The 22290-nt window shown below is 43.6% G+C and overlaps 1 protein-coding gene across 3 annotated transcripts in view; it reads right to left on the bottom strand.

Moving 5' to 3' along the window:
• The window catches only part of Sv2b (synaptic vesicle glycoprotein 2B), a 190539-nt gene that overhangs the window by 55379 nt on the left and 112870 nt on the right, over positions 1 to 22290 (bottom strand). For all 3 annotated transcript variants that reach the window (XM_052760310.1, XM_052760312.1, XM_052760311.1), the window contains exon 2: positions 17209 to 18050. In XM_052760310.1, coding sequence (XP_052616270.1) covers positions 17209 to 17659 — 451 coding nt within the window. In that variant the 5' untranslated portion in view covers positions 17660 to 18050. The remainder of the gene's footprint in view (positions 1 to 17208; positions 18051 to 22290) is intronic.

Here is a 22290-nt window from a genome sequence, read left to right as displayed (position 1 = left end):
TCTGAAGAATAGAAAAGGAAAGTTTACATGCTAGTACAATATAAATAATTAAATCTTTAACAGTATTTAATAAAAAGAAACCTTGCTTTCTGAGAATTCACAATCCAGCAGGTTTTGAAGAAGGTAAAATCAAAGTGCAGAGAAGGAACTCAGCAACCATGCTGTCCGGCAGGCACCTGGAAGGAGGGTGGGGGGCTGAGTGTGGCTGTCTTAGACTTTGAATGTGGTGGAAAGAAGCAGCGGGCAGGACTGATGAGTGTTAACCACGTGATCAGAAGGTGATGGGACTAGAAATCAAATTCATGCCTGTGTCACAGCAGTCCTTCCAGAATCTAGCCACCTTTTCCACCCAGTGACTGAACTAGATGCCGCCTCTTCAGGAGTCAGCATTGCCTGTGTTCAGGTAGGGTTGTTTTACAGCAGGAAAGGATTGACCTTTATCTCTGGGAACACTTAAAAATGTGCCTCTGACTTTTGGCCAACATAAGGGCATCTATGATATGCCATGAAAATTAGAAAGTCTCCTAGGATCCTCTAGTGTCTGATGGTTCTTGGTGGTATAGTGGCTTAGTCTACCTAGCTTGACCACACACAACTGGTTAGACAACTGGCTTGACCTGCATTCCCTTTGGGCACTTTCTGCCTTGATTGCTTCCAAAACTAACATTTCTTGCACATATCTGAGTAGTTCAAACTGGAGACAGGTCCACGGCTAGATGTCTCTTGGATCTCCAATGTTTGCTTACCCTTTCTTTCTCTTCATCCACTATATTCCTTGACTTTAAATAGAGGTCTTCCACAAACATGCTTAGAGGAGTCATGTGGATCCTTTTAAATATCTAAACTAAAACAAAACAAATAATAAATAAACTAAAATAAAAAATAAATAGGCTAAACTGAACATCATGACCTTGAGGTTTCAAAGCCAGATGTTTACAGAACAAGGTAAGTAATGTACATGGGCGAAGCCGGTAAGGTGTTGATAAGGAGTGGGTGGGAGGAACTGTGGAAAACCAAAGCATGCCAAGACAGAGGCTAGAGAGATGACTCAGCGGCTAAGAGTGCTTTCTGCTCTTGCAAAGGATATGAATACAGTTCCTAAGCCCACATCAGGTGGCTTACAGCTATCTGTAACTCTAGCTCCAGGGAATCTTATACCGTCTTCTGTTTCCTCTGGCATGCACGCGCGCACACACACACACACACACACACACACACACACACACACACAACACACCAGAGAGAGAGAGAGAGATACTTTTAAAGAATATGAAAAAAGATGATAGATACATAAATAGATGATAGATAGATAGATAGATAGATAGATAGATACATACATACATACATACATACATACATACATACATACATTATAGATAGACAGACAGGCAGATGTCTCATCTAAAGGGAGTAGCCACCACCTAACCTCAAACAACTGCTGAATTATGTATAATCAATCTTATTATAGTTTCAAATAGAGACAAAAATTTGAATTGCTAAATAAAAACTCTGCTTTTAAAATACTCTACTAGCAAAACAGTTATTTTTATCTATTGCTTAAGAACCCATGTGTATTGTTTGATGTGTGCTTTAATAGTATGCTAATAAAGTAAATACTCATATTTTTAAAAATAAAATGTAACTCATGGGTCAAATCCCTTGTTTTCACTCCTCTGACAAATACTCTTAGCATGCTATTTACATTGAGTGGCCCCTAGATGTTGGTGTCCTGTGCACGTCTCTGCCTCAGTGTCTCCGCTAGTACTTGCACACATAGTCATTCTTCTGTCTGCAGCTCTTCATGTGGTTGGTTCCCTCTCACACTCCAAGCCTCAGTTCTGAGAGGCCTGTCCTGACTAACCATCCACCCTACCCTCTCCTTCCAACAAGCTGGGTCATGACAATCAGTATTCCAAGTGAGTGACGCTGACAATATGGGCCCAGGCAGAAGCAGCAGAGATGACACGAAGTGACTAGGTTCCAAAGGTGCATCAAGAGTAATATCACTCGAAAGGCAATATTAAAGTAAAGGCTAGGGGAGCTCTCCAGAGCCATGGGTGGCTGTAGACAGCGCGTGTGACTGAGCACTAGAGTATCCCAGTATTTAAAGGTCAGAAAGACGAAGAAAACCTAGGGATGGAAGCCGAAAGGGCACAGCCAGTGAGCAGCAATAGGAAATGGGAGACAGTTGGCAGGTAAGAGGTCTAATGAGTGTTGGGGGCGACAGTAATGGTGACAGTTGCTGTGACCAGACCGGGGTGTTGAGCACTAAGATCTAACCACTGGGTTGAACACATAGGAGCCCTTAGTGGTCTAGGCAAGAGCAAGCATCTGAAGCGGATTGGGACTGAATCCTGCTCAAATGAGTTCAAGGGAGAGTAGAGAAAGAGGATTGGATTCGTGGGTTTTCTTTAAAAAAAAAAAAAAAGATTTGAGAAGATATATGTGGGTAAAAACTGCTGAAACTGCAGCTTGCTGGGTGCTGATAGGGAAAAATCCACAGGAAGAAAAAACCATTGATGGCATAGAAGGTGAGAATGCTAAAGCGATATCCCCGGGAGATGGGAGGTGATGAGAGCCGATGTGCAAATGACTAGGTTCCCTCCCCGAGTCACAGGAGAAAGGCAGCCGTCCAGAGGCAAGGAGGCAGGTAGCCACGGAGCGGAGCGAGGAGCTGTGGAAATTCTCTTCTGGTTGCTTCCGTTATTCTCAAGGAAAGAGGAACTGAGTTCCTGAGTCAGACTGTGGGCATGGGAGTGAGGTCCCGGCAAGTGGGGAAGAGTAGATAAAGAGTCAACCATCATCCATGGAAGAGGAAATGGACCAAGGAAATAGAAGGCTATGGCTGTACGGAGGGATGCCTTGCTCAGCCTTGATGAAGCAGGGAGGATCTTGGTCCTGCCTCAACTGAATGTAGCAGGCTTTGTTGACTCCCCATGGGAGGCCTTACCCTTTTGGAGGAGTGGATGGGGGTTAGGGAAGGGGGGCAGGCAGGGAGGGTGGGGGAGCAGGAGGAGGGATGGGAGGGGTGTGGTGATATTGTGTCCCCAATATATTTGCACCCTAATAAACTTACCTGGGGTCAGGGAACAGAATATCCACTAGACAGACATAGAGGCCAAAAAATGGTGGCACACACACCTTTAATCCTAGCATTCCGGAGGCAGAGATCCATCCGGATCTCTGAGTTCAAAGTCACACTGGAAACAGTCAGGAATGGTAACACACAGCTTTAATCCCAGAAAGTGATGGCAGGAAGCAGAAAGATATATAAGGCATGAAGACCAGAAACTAAAGACTTTTTAAGCTTTTAGGCTTTCGAGTAGCAGTTCAGTTAAGATCAGTTCGGGTGAGGACTCAGAAGCTTTCAGTCTGAAGATTTATGGAGACAGGATTGGCTGAGAAGTCGGCAGAGGTGAGGTTAGCTGTGGCTCCTTCTGTTTCTCTGATCTTTCAGAACTTACACCAATAGCTGGCACTGAGTTTTTTATTAATAAGAACACTTAAGATTCATGTTACAGAGAGGGAACTGTAGTTGGTATGTAAAATAAATAAAAAATTAAAAAAGAAAAAAGGCAATGGCTAGTGGCACAAAGAGCCTGTGAAGGGCCTTGATTGTGAATTTAGTAGGGCCAGCACACAACTGTGTGTGTTTCTCACCAGCCACATTCAGCTGCAGGATGCAAAAGCAGATTGATGATGAAGCCAATACAACCAGCACTGGGGAATTGAAGAAAGGAAAACAGGCACAAGGAAAGCGATGCTGTATGCAGTGATTCTGATTACTAACCATAAAATCTAAGTTCACTGATGAATACTGTAAGTGTAAGCGGGAGTCAGAGACACCTTCATCAAATGTCTGTTGGAGAGCACTCAGAGGAACAGAGAGGCCAAGGCACTGGAAAATAAGTATTGAAACTACCAAGAATTACGGTGTTGGAATGTGACATTGAGCCTGGAGCCAAATTCCTGAAGGATCAGAACACTAAGACCCAGATGTCACCAAATTTCTGCTACAAGAATGTGTAGGAAATGGTAGACCCTGGTGACAAAAGATTAAAATCCATTTGGCCTCAAATTCACGGAGATCTGCCTGCCTTTGCCTTCTGAGTGCTGGGATTAAAAGTGTATGCCCCTTGGAGGCTGGAGAGATGGCTCAGAGGTTAAGAGCACTGACTGCTCTCCTAGAGGTCCTGAGTTCAATTCCCAGCACCCACATGGTGGCTCACAGCCATCTGTAATGAGATCTGGTGCCCTCTTCTGGCCTGCAGGGATACGTGCAGACAGAACACTGTATACATAATAAATAAATTTTTTAAAAAAAGTGTGTGCCCCAATCACCTGGTTGTAACGAGGTTTTCAAAGGACACTTTTTATTCAAGTATATCATGTACTTAGACCAAGTCCACCCCCACTTTCCCTTTTCTCACCCTCCCCATTATTCCCAATCGTTTCCCCAGTCAAACTTCTACTTCCATGCCCCATATGCACACTATTTCATGTATCCATATAAATAGAATCTACAAAGAAAAAAAAGATTAAAATCCAGCATCTCTCAGTCAGGAGAGAGGGAGAGGGGTTTTGGTGGGGTGGTTAATGAGGGGCGAGAGCGCTGGAATGCAGGGTGTGGAAGAGAAAACAGATCACACTGAGGATTACAGTTAAGTAACACTCTGAGGGAGAAGAAGCTTGGTTCCAGAAAGAAGGTGAATGGCCTTCAAAGAAGGCTTAAAGGGGAAATGGGGGTACACCATTGCCTGTGGGTGAGAGTGTAGGTGATAAGGGACAGCCTAGGAGACATGGGACTCCCAGAGGGACTGATACATACAGGACAGAAAGCGTAACAAACTTAATCTTGGTTTTGGTAGCAGGACTGGTAGCACCGTGGAAAAAGAAATGGGAGGAGGCCTGCCGACAGTTTAAGTTTGTGAGGCTGAGGCTGTGAGTGCTCTTCTAGCATGCATGAGGTCCTGGGCTCGATTTTCAACACTGCATAAACCAGGCATGCATAAGTGTGAGCCTGTAGTCATCCTCTCCACAAAGCAAGTCTGAGGCCAGCCTGGGCCACACAAGACCCTGTCTCAAAAACAAAGCGAGTACATTGAGTTCCAGGATTCCCTTCATTCCTGACAGAGAAATGAAGGCGATGGGCAATGGTCTTTGTTATATTTCTTCATGAAAATATTTGCCCCTTGAAGCAAAAGACTTACCTGTCTTATTAACTGGAGGACAATGGATACATGTTGAGTCTTATTGTAAAAGACAAATCTATAGAAAATACAGGTATAAACTCATATTGAGTGAATCCTTATATGCCAGAAATTTTGCTGAGCCTTTCTATGCATCATTTTTTTCAAGCTTTATTTTTATTTCGTGAGTGTTTTGCCTGCATTTACACATGTACACCACATGCATGTCCAGTGCCCATGGAGTCCAGAGAGTGTCAGAGCCCCTGGAATTGGAGTTACAGATGGTTGTGAGCTACTATGGGGGTACTGGGAACCAAATCTGGGTTCTCCGCAGGAGCAGGAAGTGCTCTTAACCACTGAGCCATCTCTCCAGCCTCCCTATGCACGATTTTATTTAACCCTCATAAATGTTTTATGAAGTGCTGATGATATATTAATTTCATTGATTAAGAAACCAAGGGTCAGGATGCTGAACTGACTACTCTAAGATGGCAGAGATAGAGCTATTGGCAAGCTATGACATCAAGCCTACCTTGGAAAAAGTAGTGCAGGTGACAATGTCCATTACATTCCCACCAGTTTCCTCTTCTTTCTTGTTAGAGGAACCTTGGTTTGGTTTGGTTTTTTCAGGTATTGATATGTTTTACGAAAAATTTCTCCCACACCCAACCCTCAGGGATGACTCATAGCTTTTAAGACGGCCATCTTCATCCCGTCCTTTTGCCAGTGATAAACCAAGGGAAGGAAAGCAGAAGACAAGTTGCAGAGGCCTCAGAGTACTATTTCCTGGCAGACTAAAAGGGACCAAGGAGGGAGATGGCGGCTGTCCACCATCCCTCTCCCCTCTCTGCTTAGAAAACTATCCTGAGGAGAGGGTAGAGATCTTAGAACTGTGGTGTTGACCTCGTGACCTTAACGAAGTGGCAAAGGCACTCATGGAGATGTGAACCTCACAGCCCTGACATCAGCATGTCACTGAGTCAATGCTTGGAGCACATACTGTGAGAATTCTGGAGCAGTAAATAAGTAATGCCTTTATAATTCAAAGCCACTGTTGGAAACAGCCAAATATATCCTATGCGCATATTGTCTCCTATAAAAAGAAATCACGCAGATAAAAGATCACCTGACTGGCTTTTATAGTTATTTCTTAGGAGCAAAGGCAAGAGGGTTGGGTGTAGAGAAAAAAGAGTCCTGTGCCAGTGATCTAGCTAGGTTTTTGTCAACTTGACACAAGCGAGAATCACTTGGGAAGAGGAACTCTTAATGGAGAAAATGCCTCCATGAGATTGGTCTATAGGCAAGTCTGTAGGGCATTTTCTTGATTAATGATTGTTGTAGGAGGGCCTACCCCACTGTGGGCAGTGCCACCCCTACACAGATGGTCCTGGGGTGTATAAGAAAACAGGTTGAGCAAATGATGGGGAGCAAGTCAGTAAGCAGTGTTCCTTTATGGCCTCTGCTTAAGTTTCTGACTTCAGGTTCCTGGCCTGACTTCCCTCAGTAATGGAGTGTGACCATAAGACAAAAATAAGTCCTCCCTTCCCCAAGCTGCTTTTGGTCAAGGTATTTTATCACAACAATAGAAACCATAACTAAGACAGTCAGTAACAAGGAGGCCCAGGTTCTGGTTTCAGGACTCATGACCTTGATCAAGTTACTTCCACTATGGGGCTCTGTTTCCTGGGTCTAGAAATGAAGAGAATCCTAGAAGTTCTCCATCCTCTTCACATCTGATGTCACATGGTTCTATAACACTGTAACTTAGGCCTCATGGTTGACTTATAATCAGCTAATGCATCCTCTTTCAAAGGCAATAGTTCCCTTCTTCAGAGCCAAGGAGAGGTGAGGCAGAGAGGCCAGGGCAGGGAGGAGATTTCATTGGGCTATTTTCTGCACATCCCCAACAGAGATTAATGTGTGCCTCTGAGTCAGCAAAATCTCCTGCAGTGAAACACAAAATGTTCACTCTGTACTTCTGAGCAACCTGATCAGCCCACCCGGAAAAGAGAGTGTTCACATCCAGTCTGTTCAGTGAACCCCAGGGGGGTATGTCACAGGCAATGGCATTTCTAGAACCCTATATCTACTCCCCTTCCCTTCTTCCCTCTCCCCCCAACCCCGTTAATATCTATGACATTTACCCTTCCTTCTCTGGGAACTAAATCAATTCCCTGCAGAATGAAAATCAGATCTTTTGGGCTTGTTCAGCTGAAGATTTATAAGATGGGCTTTAGACACACCAGCCTATACTGGCCCATTTCAGCTGTGCAGTCATGAACTCCACACAGGACCCAAGTGCTCCACCTAATGTGGTTGCTGGACGGCAGTTTGGGGGATGCATCTGTGCCTCTGCTGCTGTGGGTTATCCACGGTGACAGATGTTACTTAGGGGGCATATTTCTTAGCCTGATGCAAGATGGCAGGGCTGCTTTCCAACTCTCTGGAGGCCTGCCCTTGCTGTGAATATTGCTCTGTATGCTGTGAATGTGTTGCTCTGATTGGTTAATAAATAAAGTGCTGATTGGCCAGTAGCCACACAGGAAGTATAGGCAGGACAAGCAGAGAGGAGAATTCTGGGAACAGAAAGGCTGAGTCAGGAGTCGCCAGCTGCCACGAGGAGAAGCAAGATGTAAAGGTACTGGTAAGCCACAAGCCACGTGGCAAGGTATAGATTTATAGAAATGGGTTAATTTAAGATGTAAGATCTAGCTAGCAAGAAGCCTGAGCCATTAGGCCATACAGTTTTAATTAATATAAATTTCTAAGTGATTATTTTATAAGTAGCTGTGGGATCCTTGGTGCCAGGCGAGCACAGGAAACCATCAGTGACATGCCCTGGGTGTACAGTCTATGCCTTAAGGAATTACTGCACACCCCGGCAGTCCCCTGGCCTTCGTGACACAGCTGACTGAGACTCCTCGACAGAAATGGGTTGTCACTGATTCCAGCACTCGGCTGCAAGTCCAGCACCTTCACTTGTGACTTACTAGACGGTGCACGTTTCATAAAAGGTTAAAATTATGTATGTCCTGGCGCCTGCAAAGCCTTCCGTGGTTGGTAGAGCAAGGGAAAGGAGAAGCAATAGGTGGCGCGAGATATAACCAGTTTCACATCCTAGTTTTGTCTCGAGCTAGTGTAGACCAGGTATTTTAACCTCTTCAAGTCTGCGGGTTCTCAGCTGCGAAAGGATGAAGACAATATTTACCTTGCAGGCTGCAATGAAGATTAGAGATGTCGTGTATCAGATACGAGTGTGGAATTGATGAAAGGAGAAAGTTTATCAAATTACAGCTCTCGGCCGTGGTGGTGTAATTATTGCAATTTGCCTTTCAATTAGAAGAAAGCTAACAGAGATTACACAGGCTCTGGGAAATCGCCGGCTCTTTAGCTTCCATTTCTTCAGCATCCCGGGAAGAAATCTGTACATGATAAAAAATCAACCTTCCAATCTCATTAGCAGAAAGTAACCCACGCAAGGATGAATAGCAATGAAGGGGGCACGGGGCCAGAAAACTTCATTAGGAAGTGGAATCCAGCATCCGTCACTTAAGGTCTCCAAGCAACACTTCCCTCATCTGGGGAGCTGGGTTCATACTGTGCTCATCTCACTGGGTCACGGAAAGACAAAATGATAAAGACCAGGAAAACAGTTGAAAATCTGTAAAGCACTGAGTCTGATTCAGATGCATGTCCAGCCTATCATTCTGGTCAAGATAGTGGATAGACAAACTATCAAAGAAAACATAAGGAAAGTCACCTGGGAATCATGTGCCACCTTGCATGGCATGGTGAGCAAAGGCCCTGGCATCTCTGCAGCCCACATGCAGAAGGAGTTTCCATATCAACTATCCCCTGCTCTATCCTGAGTGCACAACAAAACCCCTCCATGCCCATGACCCACCAGTAGGGACTCTAATGAAAGCCAGAGAGACTAGCCTAGAGCCAGATGTACATTCTTAGTGTGTGTGTGTGTGTGTGTGTGTGTGTGTGTGTGTGTGTGTGTTATAAGGTATGTGTAACGTATACTTACTGGTATAGATGTATGCATATTTGTGTGGGTAAATGTGCACATGATTATAGTGAATGCACTTATCAATATAAGTATGTGCATGTATATGCATGTGTATAGCCAGCCACATGTGTGTAGAAGCCAGAAGCATGCATCAACTATCTTTCCTCCATCACTCTCCATATTTTTTATTTTTGAGACAAATTCTCTCACTGAACCTCAAGTTCATTGACTTGGCTAGACTGGCTGGCTGGCTGGCTGATGAACATGAGGGATCCACCTGTCTCTACTACCACTCTCCTCCAGTGCAGGGTTGCAGTTATAGACCACAATTACCAACTTTTTACATGGGTTCTGGGGATCCAAACTCAGGTCTGTACTCATTACAGCTTCTTGGGTGGTGCTGATGGACAGCCACCGCTGGCATCCAGCTCAGGGTCTGCACAGTCTTGTAAGACGTTTAACACTGAACAGCTTTCCATTGCCTGTAGAATCAAGTTGCCATCGAAGCACATGGCCATCAGTAAGAGAATCTCTAGCTCTTACTCTAACCTAAGCCATCCTGGGGTCTACATGCTGATAAGCAATAGCAGCTGAATGAAATTAATTGACCACAGAAAGGAATGCATGAAAACAATCTAGGGTAGGCACTGTAGACATAGTTTGTATGAGGCCTTTGGACATTGAATGTTCCTCTCCCTTAGGAACTGGTATTCTGGTTTTAAAGCTACGGGGGAAAGTAGCTCACAAGTCAAATGATCTTTGCTGACACTTAGCAATCACTTGTACATAAAATAATTAAAAGATAACTTTTCATGAAATCAGAATGATAAATCTTTCTCTGAGATATTATGAAGATTCAACTCACAATTTGTGCTGATGGATTAACCTCATCTGACATTGTTCTATGTCCTCTCCAAATCCCAGGGGCCCCCTGTTAGGATCAAAATACTATATGAAACATGGGACTCCTTAGACTTCACATTATAATTAGCAAGAAAAAATAACAAGCCATAAAATATACACCAAGGGACCCTTCAGGAAATCAGTACTCTGCAGACAAGCACAGCACATTTGCCTACCAGCGAGGGTCCCTTACTTTTGGTAGGCATAAAGCTGGAGGGTACACCATTTATAAGGTAAGGAGTAGGTATCAAGTCATCAACCCCCCAGAAAGGATGCTAGTGGCTTGTCTTTCGTGCCATCCATGTTAAGTGTCACCTTAGCTAAAGAAACAGGACTCTTAGCTGTCAATCATTCAATGTCATCTGAAAGAAGCAAATAAATGCTTCATCACACCAGGAAGTCTAGAACTTTCTACTGTGAAATCCATTATTTTGGGTGATTTTATTTTATTTATTTATTATTTAAAGTGATACTAGGGCCTGAACCCAGGATCTTTTATGTGTTAAACAAGCATTCTAACATTGAACTGTGTTCTAAATAGTCTTTTTATCTTTTATTTTGAGATAAATTCTCATTAAGTTACCCAGGCTAGCCATGCTCCTGCCTCAACTTTCCTAGTAGCAGGGATTACAACAATACACCACCAGACTTGGAGGATGTTTTTGTTTCCCCTAACTATAAGAAAATGAGCAACTATAAGAAAACTATCTTCTAAAGGAAGTTAAAACAAAAAGGAAGGAAAAGATACAGTCAAAGTAAAAAGGGGCCAGTAAGATAGCTCACAGTACAGGCACTTGCCACCAATCCTGATGACCTGGGTTCAGTCCACAGGACCCACATGGTGGAGGAGGAGAACTGTAAGTTCTCATCTGACCCCCGCACATGCTTTATGGAATATATATATATATATATATATATATATATATATATATATATAGAGAGAGAGAGAGAGAGAGAGAGAGAGAGAGAGATCAGCTCCATCCATCAGTCACCTAACATCATAATGTTTCAGAAGAAAAACTTCCGGTAAGCCCAAGGTCACAGAACCATCCCAGAGCAGAGCAACACCAGTAGAAACAAGGCCTCTCAGTGAAAAGCATCTTTCCCTCAGTCTCACCCCCTCACACTGCCTTTGTTTCTTTCCTGTCTGATAAAGATGACACCTGTGAACACCACACTGTACGATTGCACTGTACTGTTGGTCTGTATTTCACAAATGTTCTGATTTCTGCTGTGAGAATAACACTCTCTGGATGCTAACACTTGGTCTGCCTTGTGTTTCTGTCAACCAGAGAGGCAACAGGCACATATTAATGTTCAACAAGTTTTTAATGAACAAAGTAGAGGGGGACATGGCTCAGTGATTAAGAGCACTTGATATTCTTCCACAGAACTGGATTTTGGTTCTCAGGACTTAAATTGGGCAACTTATAATCACATGTAACTCCATCACCAGAGTATCTGATGTTTTCTTCTGGCCTCCACAGGGCAGTCATGTGTGCATACCCACTCCCACATATATAACTAAAAATAAAGTATTTTTAATTAATCAAAGGTGAGGCATGGAGACACATGCCTATAATCTCAGTATTTGGGAGGCAGAAGCAGAAGGATCAGGGATTCAAGGTTATCCTTGGCTATATGACAAGTTTCAAACTATCCTGAACTATATGAGACCCTATTACCAATTTTTTTTTAATTAGTAAAAAGAAAAAAAGAAAAGGGCCGAGGATGGAGCTCAGAATGGAACACATGCTTATGGTGTTCTAGTACTTGGGTCCAATGAATGAAATTGCCAAAACCTTTTTATAAAACTTTTGAGACTATTTTCCTTTTGCTTGCATGAGTATTGTGTCTACATGTATATGAATGCACCATCTGCATCCTTGGTGCCCAGAAAGGACAGAAAAGGGCATCAGATCCCCTGGAAATGGAGGTGCAAATAATTGTGAGCTGCCACATAGATGCTGGGAACTGAACCTGGGTTCTCTACAAAGCAGCAGGTACTCTTTCCCATTGAGCAAACTCTCTAGCTCTTTTTTTAAAAAGTAAAAATGGAATGAGCCAATGGCCCAATGGGTAATGGCCTTGTCATACAAGCATGTGGACTGGAGTTCAGACCCCCAGAAAGCAACTAAAAGCTGGGAAGTCGCCTGTAATCCCATTGCTTGGGAGGCACAGACAGGAGATCCCAAGGCAAGTTGGCTAGCTAGACTAGGCAGAATTGGTGAGCTCCAAGGTTTAGCAAGAGGCCCTTCTTTAATAGGTAAAGTAGAGAGAGATCAAAGGAGACACCTCACATCAACTCTGAGCCCCCAAAAGCATGGGCACACACATGCACGTGCAACCTACACACACATGTGCACACACACATACATAGAAAAATAAAAGAAATAGATATTTAAAAGAATGAAAGACGAATAAGAAAGGCAGCTGACCAGAAGCCTGGGAGCAAGCCAGTGAGCAGTGTTCCTCCATGGTCTCTGCTCCTGTTCCTGCCTGAGTTCCTGCCTAGACTTCCCTCAAGGATGAACTGTGACCTGGGAGTAATGTCACCTGAGGGCAAGGAGAATGGAAGTGAAGAATGATATACAGAGGACATGAAAATTGATTTTGTGTTCCTGCCAGATAATTAACAGTTTAAAGACGTGAACAAGTGAATGGATGAAAACGTGGTTTACACTTCTCCAGCAGCCTTTCGAACAGTTGTAGCAACAGGGACCAAGACAAGGACAGAGAATCCTGAGATGAAACAGGGAGACAGAGCAGCTAGAATGCCGAAGAGAGGAAAGAAGGAGAGAGGACCTCGCCTCTTCTGTCACCATCAACCAGAGACATCGCTCACTGTCATAAATAAGAGAAAGGACCTCTCTTCTCTCATACTAAGAGCAGACAGAACATTACCTCAGAACAATGGTCTCTTCTTCCATTCCAACTGGTGTAACTTTATGAAAAATCTATCTATCTATCTATCTATCTATCATATATCATCTATCTATCTGTCTATCTATCTGTCATCTATCTGTGTGTCTATTTATCATCTATCTATCTATCATTCATCTATGTATCATTTATCTATCTATCTAATTTTTTTATAGAATCTTACTATGTAACCCTGGCTGGCCCAGAACTCACAGAGCTCCACCTGCCTATGTCTTCTGAGTACTGGGATTAAAAGTACAAAATTAAAAAAAAAAAAGAAGAATGAAGGACATGCTTAATTAACAAGCAGAGGCATTTTCCTTGTCTTAAAGGTGAGCACCACTGGATAAAAGCATGGCTGAGCCTCCAGTGCTGGCCATAGGTTCTTGGACCTGATTTCTACCCAGTGAGGCAGATGTTCATGTTCACTAAAGCACAATGTTCAAGAGAAACAACTAAGATACCAAGAAAGAATCTTTACTTTTTCTGAACTGATTTATTTCTTTCCAGCAAGAAAATAAGAAGGATCTATGAGTTAGACCTGGGTTGTTCTTGTATTATTTTCTTGGGCAACTGAGAGTCAAGCGAGAGGCTTCACTTGAGAGAGTTTCTTTTCAAAACAGAGTGGAATCAGGAGAGTGGAAGCTCTGGGTTAGTACTGGAACACCAATGCCTTTTTCCCACTAAAGTCAAGCAATTTGACCTTAAGAGTCCACTAGGCATCATTTTGGCTGAAGGATATGTACAAAGTCATCAGGACAAATCTGGCCTTGAGTGTGGATGGCTCATAACTATCAAACAATCAGGCTAATAATAATAATAACTTCAATCAAAAGCAATAAAGAGCCAGGCAGGCGGTGGTGGTGCATGCCTTTAATCCCAGCACTCGGGAGGCAGAGGCAGGAGGATCTCTGTGAGTTTGAGCCTGGTCTACAAAGTGAGTTCCAGGAAAGGCGCAAAGCTACACAGAGAAACCCTGTCTCAAAAAACAAAAAAGCAATAAAGATATCTTGAGCACCTGTGAGGTGCAGATAGCAAGCCAGCCAAGTTAACTGCATTAAATTCAGTACAGCTGGATTCAGTCCATCTTCACAGAAATCCTATGGAACAGGCATCACCATCAAACACGTTTTACAGAGGAGAGAGCCGGGACACAAAGCAGCTGAGTAACTTGCCCCACCAAGAGCCAGCACAGCGTGACTTCAAACCAAGCAGCCTGGCCCTGACTTCCAGGCTGCCCCATTATGTCTGTGCAATCAGAATCCAGGCAAATGCTGGCAGGATGGCAGCAGGGCACAAAGCAGGGGGCTGAGTTATTCAGAAGGAGTCCCTACTGTGGCTTTGTCTGCATTATCTTAGTCCTCACAGCAAATGTGTCCTTATCCTTACTCCCCAGGAAAACTGAGCTAGGGGAGTTGGAAGCTGCCCGAGGTCACTGACTGATAATGATATAGCTAGCTGCCAAACTCTCGTGGTCAAACTCCAGGACTCAAGTTATTATCCACTGTAGCATGATCCCACGTGGAGAGAAGCCTGCTCCAGGGCATGGCTTTTTTCCCCCCACAATCCATGCATAAGAAAAAGGCAGGGTGGTACAAAAGAGTGATCACAGACTTCTAAGTCAGACAGTCTTGCCATCATGCCCTGCTTGGCACTTACTTAGATAAGGCTCTCTGAATCTGTGTCTACATGTGGCCAACCTCAAAGGCAACTCGAGACGCTCAGCCATCTACCTACCTGGATTCACGTCTAGGTCTTACATTTTCTTGGCCACACAGGAGGTCTCCTGTGGGAATCTCTGCTCAGGGTCTCTGTGCCCTTCTCAGTTTGACTCATAGCAGCTTCTTGGTAAACATGGGGCAAAATTACACCAGCAAGGGTTCTCCAAATCATAACTACATTTCCTCGGCATTTGCCCTGGAAGAGGCTGGAGCTGCCACCCTACTGCCGTTCTGCTAATGGGGTTGCGAGGCACTGTGGTGCCAGAGGGACTGACAGGCATTAAACCATTATTGACGTTGCCAGAATAAACCGGAACTTGGGTTTCATTTGGGAGCAGCACAAAACAAGTTATGACTTCAAATGGTTAAGTCAGTTAGAGATGGATTGGTTTCAGCTGGGAATTTTGTTCTGTTGTTTGCCCTTTTAAAATATCTACTATTCTGGGCTGGAGAGACGCTTCAGCAGTTAAGAGCACTGGCTGCTCTTCCAGAGGACCCAGGGTCAGTCTCCAGCACCCACGTGGCAGCTCACAACTGTCTGTAAATCCAGTTCTAGGAGATTTGACACCCTCACACAGATATACACGCAGGCAAAACACCATGAACATAAAATACAAATAAATAAATTATTAAAAATCTACTGTTCAACACTGAAGGTTGGGTATGTGTATCTGAGTGTATGGATGGACACACACACACACACACACACACAAAAAAAAAAAAAAAAAAAAAAAAAAAAAAAAAAAAAAAAAAAAAAAAAAAAACCTAAAACTCTACAGGCTTCTAAAGACTGAGTGACTTCCCAGCCTTTTTTGCTTTGAGACATACTGACTGTTGTACACACTCAGTCTCCTTTGATTTTCCTGGTCATTACTGATATAGTTCTAATCATTTTAAATGGCGTTATAGCTAAGCATAAACGTTTACATTTTAATGGCCCAGAGATAATTTTTTGTTTGGTTAGTTTTGGAGTTTTGTTGCTGTTGAGTTTTTCAGTGACAATTCTTCATATTTCTCTTGTCTTAGCGTTTTCTTACTTTTTTCAGATTTGGGGATAGTCTCACTAAATAGCACAGGCTGCCCTCAAGTTCTCAGTCCTCCGGCTTCCACCTCCTGAGCACAGTCTCAGTTTTATGGGAAGCGCAATTGCGTCCATTTGTTTACACATTACCTCCAGATGATTTTGATTACAGCAATGCATTTGGATTGTTGTGACAGAGGCCATCTTGGCTTTGAAAATGTTTACTATCTCCGTCTTTTCAGAAATGTTGCTAACTCTCCAAAGTCAAGGTCTAAAATCACACAGGCAAAATTCCAGTGCTTATCCCTGAAGTTAATAAGTCTTTTCTGTGTCCATGAAGACCTTCTTATCTTATGATATATATATAAAAAATATATTTTAAAGATATATATATTTATATATATAAAATAAGGTTTTTTTTAAGAAACAAGAACTATTTTTTAAGACTGTATCACAGGTACTAGCACACTGTAGACCAAAAATATGTACCTATTTGTTGAATTGATGAGTTTGGTGGCTGAACAGAGTTAGAACTCCTAAGGGCCATAAGTATTTTTCATCTTGATTGAGAAACAGACTCACAGTAAGTTCTCAATAGCTGCATGTTTCTTGGGCTCTATATGGTTACTAAATTTAGAGAGTAGATACGTTTTCAGAACATTTGGGGATCGAGACAAGTCATTAGCTATATTATGATGAATCTCTTCTATTCCACACCATTTGTGCCCATCCTCTCTCTAACTTCACACAGTCCTCTCTGCCTCAAGCTCTGATGGCTGAGGCTTGGCTCTGACTGTGCTGGTCTGCTAACAGACTTGCAAGCTGGTCCTCCATTCTTCAGAATCCATCTGTGTTTCACACCATGGTTCTCAACTGCCTATGGGGACTCTGCGGGCATGCTCAAGCTCATCAGTTATCCAAGGCACATGGGCACTTAGCCACTAACTCTTAGTACAAGAGAAGCTGGGAGCAGATGCCAGTGGGTTCTGGGAAGACACATAAAGAAGGAATGATGGAAGAGACCTCTGACATACCCTTTCCAAAATGTATTGTTACTTGGATATGGAAGATACTTTAATAGGAGAATAGTCTGTCATTCAAGAAAACAAGATTTGGAGATCAAAGAATGAGCTAAGAATCAAACAGATTTGAATAGGAAAGCAAGCTCTGATACTAGCTATACAAGTTTGAGCCAATCAATTGATTATTTCTATAAGACAATAACACCTAAATGGTAAATGACTATTAAAATTATAACTTTGCAGGACACCATGGCATATTTAAGATGTCTAACTGACAGGCTATATATATGTGTATGTGTGTGTGTGTGTATACATACATACATATATAATGAAATAAGTATATCTGTATGTATTCTCCTTTACTTTCATATACTGGATGTCACAAGGAAAATGACCTTTGGAAGTTTCTACTTACCAAGCATTCCTTTCTTGGAACTGGACAGACACATGTCTTTCTCTGCACTGGGCAGGGCAAAGCTCACCACGAACACTTCCACTCCATCAGCCATCAAGGCCAAACCCAAGACAAAAAAGAGGGTCCACTGGAAACGCCCATGGCCACACTCATCAATGATGGTCTCATATTGGTGGGCCAACTGCTCCTCATCTTCCATCCTCTCAGCCATCATGTCTGCCTGGCCCCGAAGACCATCTGCTCTGGAGGACGCCATCTTAGTCTGCTTGGACTTGACATCATCTGGATGAGGGATGCCCTGGTACTCGCCCTCGTAGATCTCATCTTCCTCATCATGGCCTTCTGTAACATCACTCTGTGCATCTTCTTCTGGGTTTGACTCATTGCCCCGGTAGTAACCATCACTGGGGGCATAACCCTCATAGTTATCCCGATACCTGTAGTCATCCATTCTTTGGTTCTGGGATTGTCTGATAACCTCTCAAGCTATATCTCTTGCTCTGTGGTAAATGCTTGGGCTCTTCCAATAACCATCATCTACAATATGGTTGAAATGCAGAGTATGTCCATATGAAGTTGTCAGTGAAAGTCACACCTTTTTAACTTGTTTTTCAAATCAATCAGATTCATACAAAGACAACCTAAGTGGCCTTTTGCATCCGATGTGTGTTAAATGTCTTTAGAAAGTTTCAAACTCTGGCCTGTTCTCCTTCTGTGACCCAGAGGTTTGTGCTGGGAGGTGCTGATTAAAAATGGGTCCAGCTGCTCTCTTTGACAAGGTGGGGGCAGCACTTGGCAGCTCACTGGCTGTGACGATTTCTCCTTCTACTGAAGGTTATGCCCTGGGAATAGAGACAGGAAAGGGAACAGTTACAAAAGGCTGAGATTCTGATATGATCTCTGAATTAAATGAATTTATTTAGTAATATCCATACTTTGCGTGTAAAGCAAAGTAGATCTTGGTCAGACATTTAAATCAATCACATAAGCTAAATGAGGATTGAATCAGTGAGGCTGGTGAAGGGAAATCCTGAGCAGAGAGCCCTTTGAGTTCTGAAGAACCGGGTGAAGGTCAAAGGTCAGACCTTACACAGGAATGCAATAGGAAGTGGTCAAGGGATTTCCAGTAGATGGCAATTTTTGTGTTATGGGTTTCTTTTGAACTTGTCAAGCTTTTGGCAACAGTGGAAGTATCCTACAGGTCAATTTCTGCATGCTTTTCCAACTCCATTATGAAGTAACTGTACCATTTTACATCTAGAAATATAGAGCATAGAAATACCCTAGATAGATTTCTCTGAGGCCCATCTTGCTTTTGAGATCAGCATTGTGGCTCAAGGGCCACTCTGACCTTGTACTTGGCTCAAATGATAAGAACAGAGGGTCTGAGACCCAGAGCCATGTTTCCTGGATTTTCATGACTCTGATACACCACAGGCAATAACATACACACCTCTTTCCAAGCCTCAGTGCTCTCGTGTGTAAAGCAAGGACAATAGTACTCAATGCATAAGATTATATTCCAAGCACCCAGCCCCAATATCAATATCATTTCCGGCAATATTATTTTCCTAGTTCTAGTTCTGAAAAACCAGGAAGCAGCATTGTCTAGGGCCAAGGCACTGTCTTATAACCCAGTTCTAATCACTGGGTCCCTCTGTTGAGTCCAACATCCAAGATTCTTCTAGAACATCAAGTCTCACAAGATTTGAGCCATCATTGAATGAGGTTTACCATGTACCCAAATGTGGCCTGAAAATGAGCTACATCCTGAGAACTAGTGGAGGCAAGGAAGTGTAAGGAAAGAAAAGTGGGGGAGAGAAGGGGAGGAAGAAAGAGTGTGGAGGAAGGGAGATTCCATCTAGTGGGTAAAGCAAGTGTGCCTCAGAGAAGGTTATCAACAGGAGCAAGGGTTTCACAAAGCTAGAATTCTGCAAGGTCCACAGTTCTTTACAGGCTGGGTCCCAAATGCCATCATGGATGACTGACATGTTAGATCACATGGGAACTCTGAAAATGCAGTCTCTAGAGCTCTTAGAAAGGCCAACTGAACATCAGAAATCTGAATTTTCGCACAGCTCCCCAAGTAGGCCCAAGGCCCCACCTCACTGAGCAGACCCTCAGTGGTACCGGCTAGACCCCTTCCTCAGCCATTGTCTACTCCAGCTGTGCACATTTTCTGACTGAGAAAGATATTAAGATTTCTTCTCATTGTAGCTGACAGAAACCCATTCCTCAGTTCAGCTCACCTGCCAACAAAGTCATAGCCGTCAACCCTTACTGGGTCTCCCTTCACACTTGGAACCCACCAGCCTTCCCTGTGTTCAGCAGATGTCACCTCACAATAGGTTGCACACACTTGTCCTTGCCACAGTGGATAGACTCCTTCCCTGCACACAGCCCGTCTCTGGGCCCTCTGCCCCACACATGCCCCCTGGCTCTCCCCACCTTCAGCCTTGGACAGACTTTGGCTCTGGGAATCATCTAACCCCAACAACACAATGCATGTTTCTCTGGAAGAATGATGGAGAGCACTGGTTCTCAAATGCAGAGTGAATGAGAACCACCCAGGTGGCTCATTAGAAATGGAATCCTAGGACCTGTCCCTCAAAAGACGCTGACCTGTAGTGTGGAAATCAGACCTGGACGTTTCATTTTGCATCAGCACCACTACCAATCCAGCAGACTTAGAGCAGAATTTTCACCGTCTCCAGTAAATAAGCCTCTATTGGACCAGGCTGGCCTGGATCGTGTCAGATCAATATGCTAAATCGGTTTTATTGCATGCATTTAGGAACCCTAGGAGGACAATACAGCACACATAAACAGTAGGGGCGTTTGCAGCATGCTGTCGCACGGGGAAGGCATGCCAACTGCCTGAGATCTGCTGGGTTATTTCTATTCTGCAGGCCCCACAAAAATGTCATGAGCCAGGAACGAAAGATTTTCAATTCTGAAAGCATATGTGGGAAATACCACTTCGGGTGAGGATTCTGGGACTTTCTCTGTGGAAAGAAACAGGTCTTTGTCAAAACTAACTGCACTCACATGAGCTGGCTTAGAAGAACAGCTGTGAATGTCAAGGGCAGCAAAGTCAAGAGGTCCCACTGCCAAGCAGTTTTTAGTACTTCCTGATGCTTCTATCTCATTGAGAAATGCCAAGTTATTTTATTTAATTTTGCAACAGAACGTTTTCTAGAGAACACACCAATTAGTCATTTGCAACACTGTGGGTTAAATTGCTTCCTTCACAAAAGGTAAATTGAACCCTGGCCCTCAGGATCTCAGAGTGTAATCTCATTAAGAATAGAGTCCAAGACTGGGAGACAGATCAGTGGGTTAGTGCCTGGTGCATAAAGTCATGAGTTCAGATGCCCAGGAAGCTCTCGGGTGTCAGAAAACAGGAGGCTTCTTGGACTTGCTGGCCTTTAGCCTAGCTGAAAATTAAACTGAGATGTGAGCTCCAGTTTTAGTGAGAAATCCTGTTTCAACAAAATCAGTCGGGGAGAGCCAGAGAGAAAGATACCCACTGACTTTTTCTAGCCTCGGCATTCACACACACACACACACACACACACACACCACACCTGGGTTTTATAGAAGTGATAAAATAGGACTTTCAGGTGCTAAAGCAACTGTGACCTTATGAACAAAGCAAATCTGGACTTGGAGACAGATGGGCTGGAGGGAAGATGATGTGGACATTCACGAACAGTGTCATCTACACACTACAGCAAGCCTGAGACCACCAGCAGTTATGAGACAGGCTGGAAACAGTCTCCCTCACAGATCTTGGAAAGAGCCAAGCTGCTGACACCTTGATTTAAGACTTCTAAGGGCCTCTGGGTCATGGCAAATCTCTTTGATTTGATTCCCCAAATCTGTATTATCTGTTACTGTAAACCCTTGAAAGAACATGGTCAACAAGCTTATCAACAAAATAGAAATGGAAAGACACCCACCCACAAGAGCAACCATTGGCTAAGCACTATAGGGATCATTTCCCATAATTCCTCGTCTGTGCTCAGGGCCAAGAATGCAATGTGATTCTCTGTGTCATGGGTGGAGAGACAGAAGACTGGGAGGATAAATGGACGTGCTCAAGTGAACACAGAGAATCGGTACCAGGGAGTAAGGGTGGTGCTGAGTTCAAACAGAACATTAGGGGTTGTGCAGAGAGAAAGAAACTGAAACCAAGGAGACAAGCTGAGGCCCCACGCTCAGGCAGCAGAACTAATCATGATGGAGAGTGGATCCTACTCCCACACTTGAGTTTTTCTGCCCACCTTTGCCAAGTATTTCCCCGGATCTTCGGTGCTTAAGCCTCTGTGTAAATGTTCACAAGTTAACCCCGTTCTCAAGAGGTTAAGCCATTATGAGAAAGTCAACTTAGAACAACACAGATCATCACTCGGAAATGAAACTTACACTCTGGCCAATCTTCACTGTCAACTTGCCTGGATTTAGAATCTCTTAGGAGAGACATCTCTGGGAATGTCTAAGGGTGTTTCGAGACAGATTTAACTGAGGAGGGTGGCAGCATCCCATTGGCTGGAGTCCCAGACAGACTAAAACATCATGTGTTCTGCTCCCTGACTACAGAGGCAATGTGACCAACTGCTTTGCATTCCCACCATCAATCTTTCACCGCCATGATGAACTGGACCTTCAAACTGTGAACCAAAAACAAAAAAACGAAACAAACAAACAAACAAAAAACCTTCTTTCCCTGTTTTTGGTGGGAGTTTTGTCCCAGCAATGAGAGAAGCAACAGGTACATGATCTTAATTACTTATCAATCATGTATTTTCATTTATCGAACACTTGCCTTATAGCTTTGTGCCAGGTCCTGGGCTGTTTATCGTGTTTTTACATGTCTTACAATCTTTTGAGCAGCATAAGAGCCCTATGAGTCAGTCCCATAATCATCACATTTACAGAGAACAAGACTTGGCATGAGGAAGCCAGACAAGTGACCCAGAGCGGTAATGAAAAGGTTCTCTATGGGGATTCAGAGGAGGGAGGGTCACTGTGGGTTGGGACCTGCTGAGATAGCATCCTAGAGGTAGGGAGACATCCAAA

Source organism: Peromyscus californicus, unplaced genomic scaffold (genome assembly GCF_007827085.1).
Source record: "Peromyscus californicus insignis strain IS unplaced genomic scaffold, ASM782708v3 Scaffold_4__1_contigs__length_199733344, whole genome shotgun sequence".
Taxonomy (NCBI): domain Eukaryota; kingdom Metazoa; phylum Chordata; class Mammalia; order Rodentia; family Cricetidae; genus Peromyscus; species Peromyscus californicus.
This window is presented reverse-complemented; position numbering and strand designations above follow the sequence as displayed.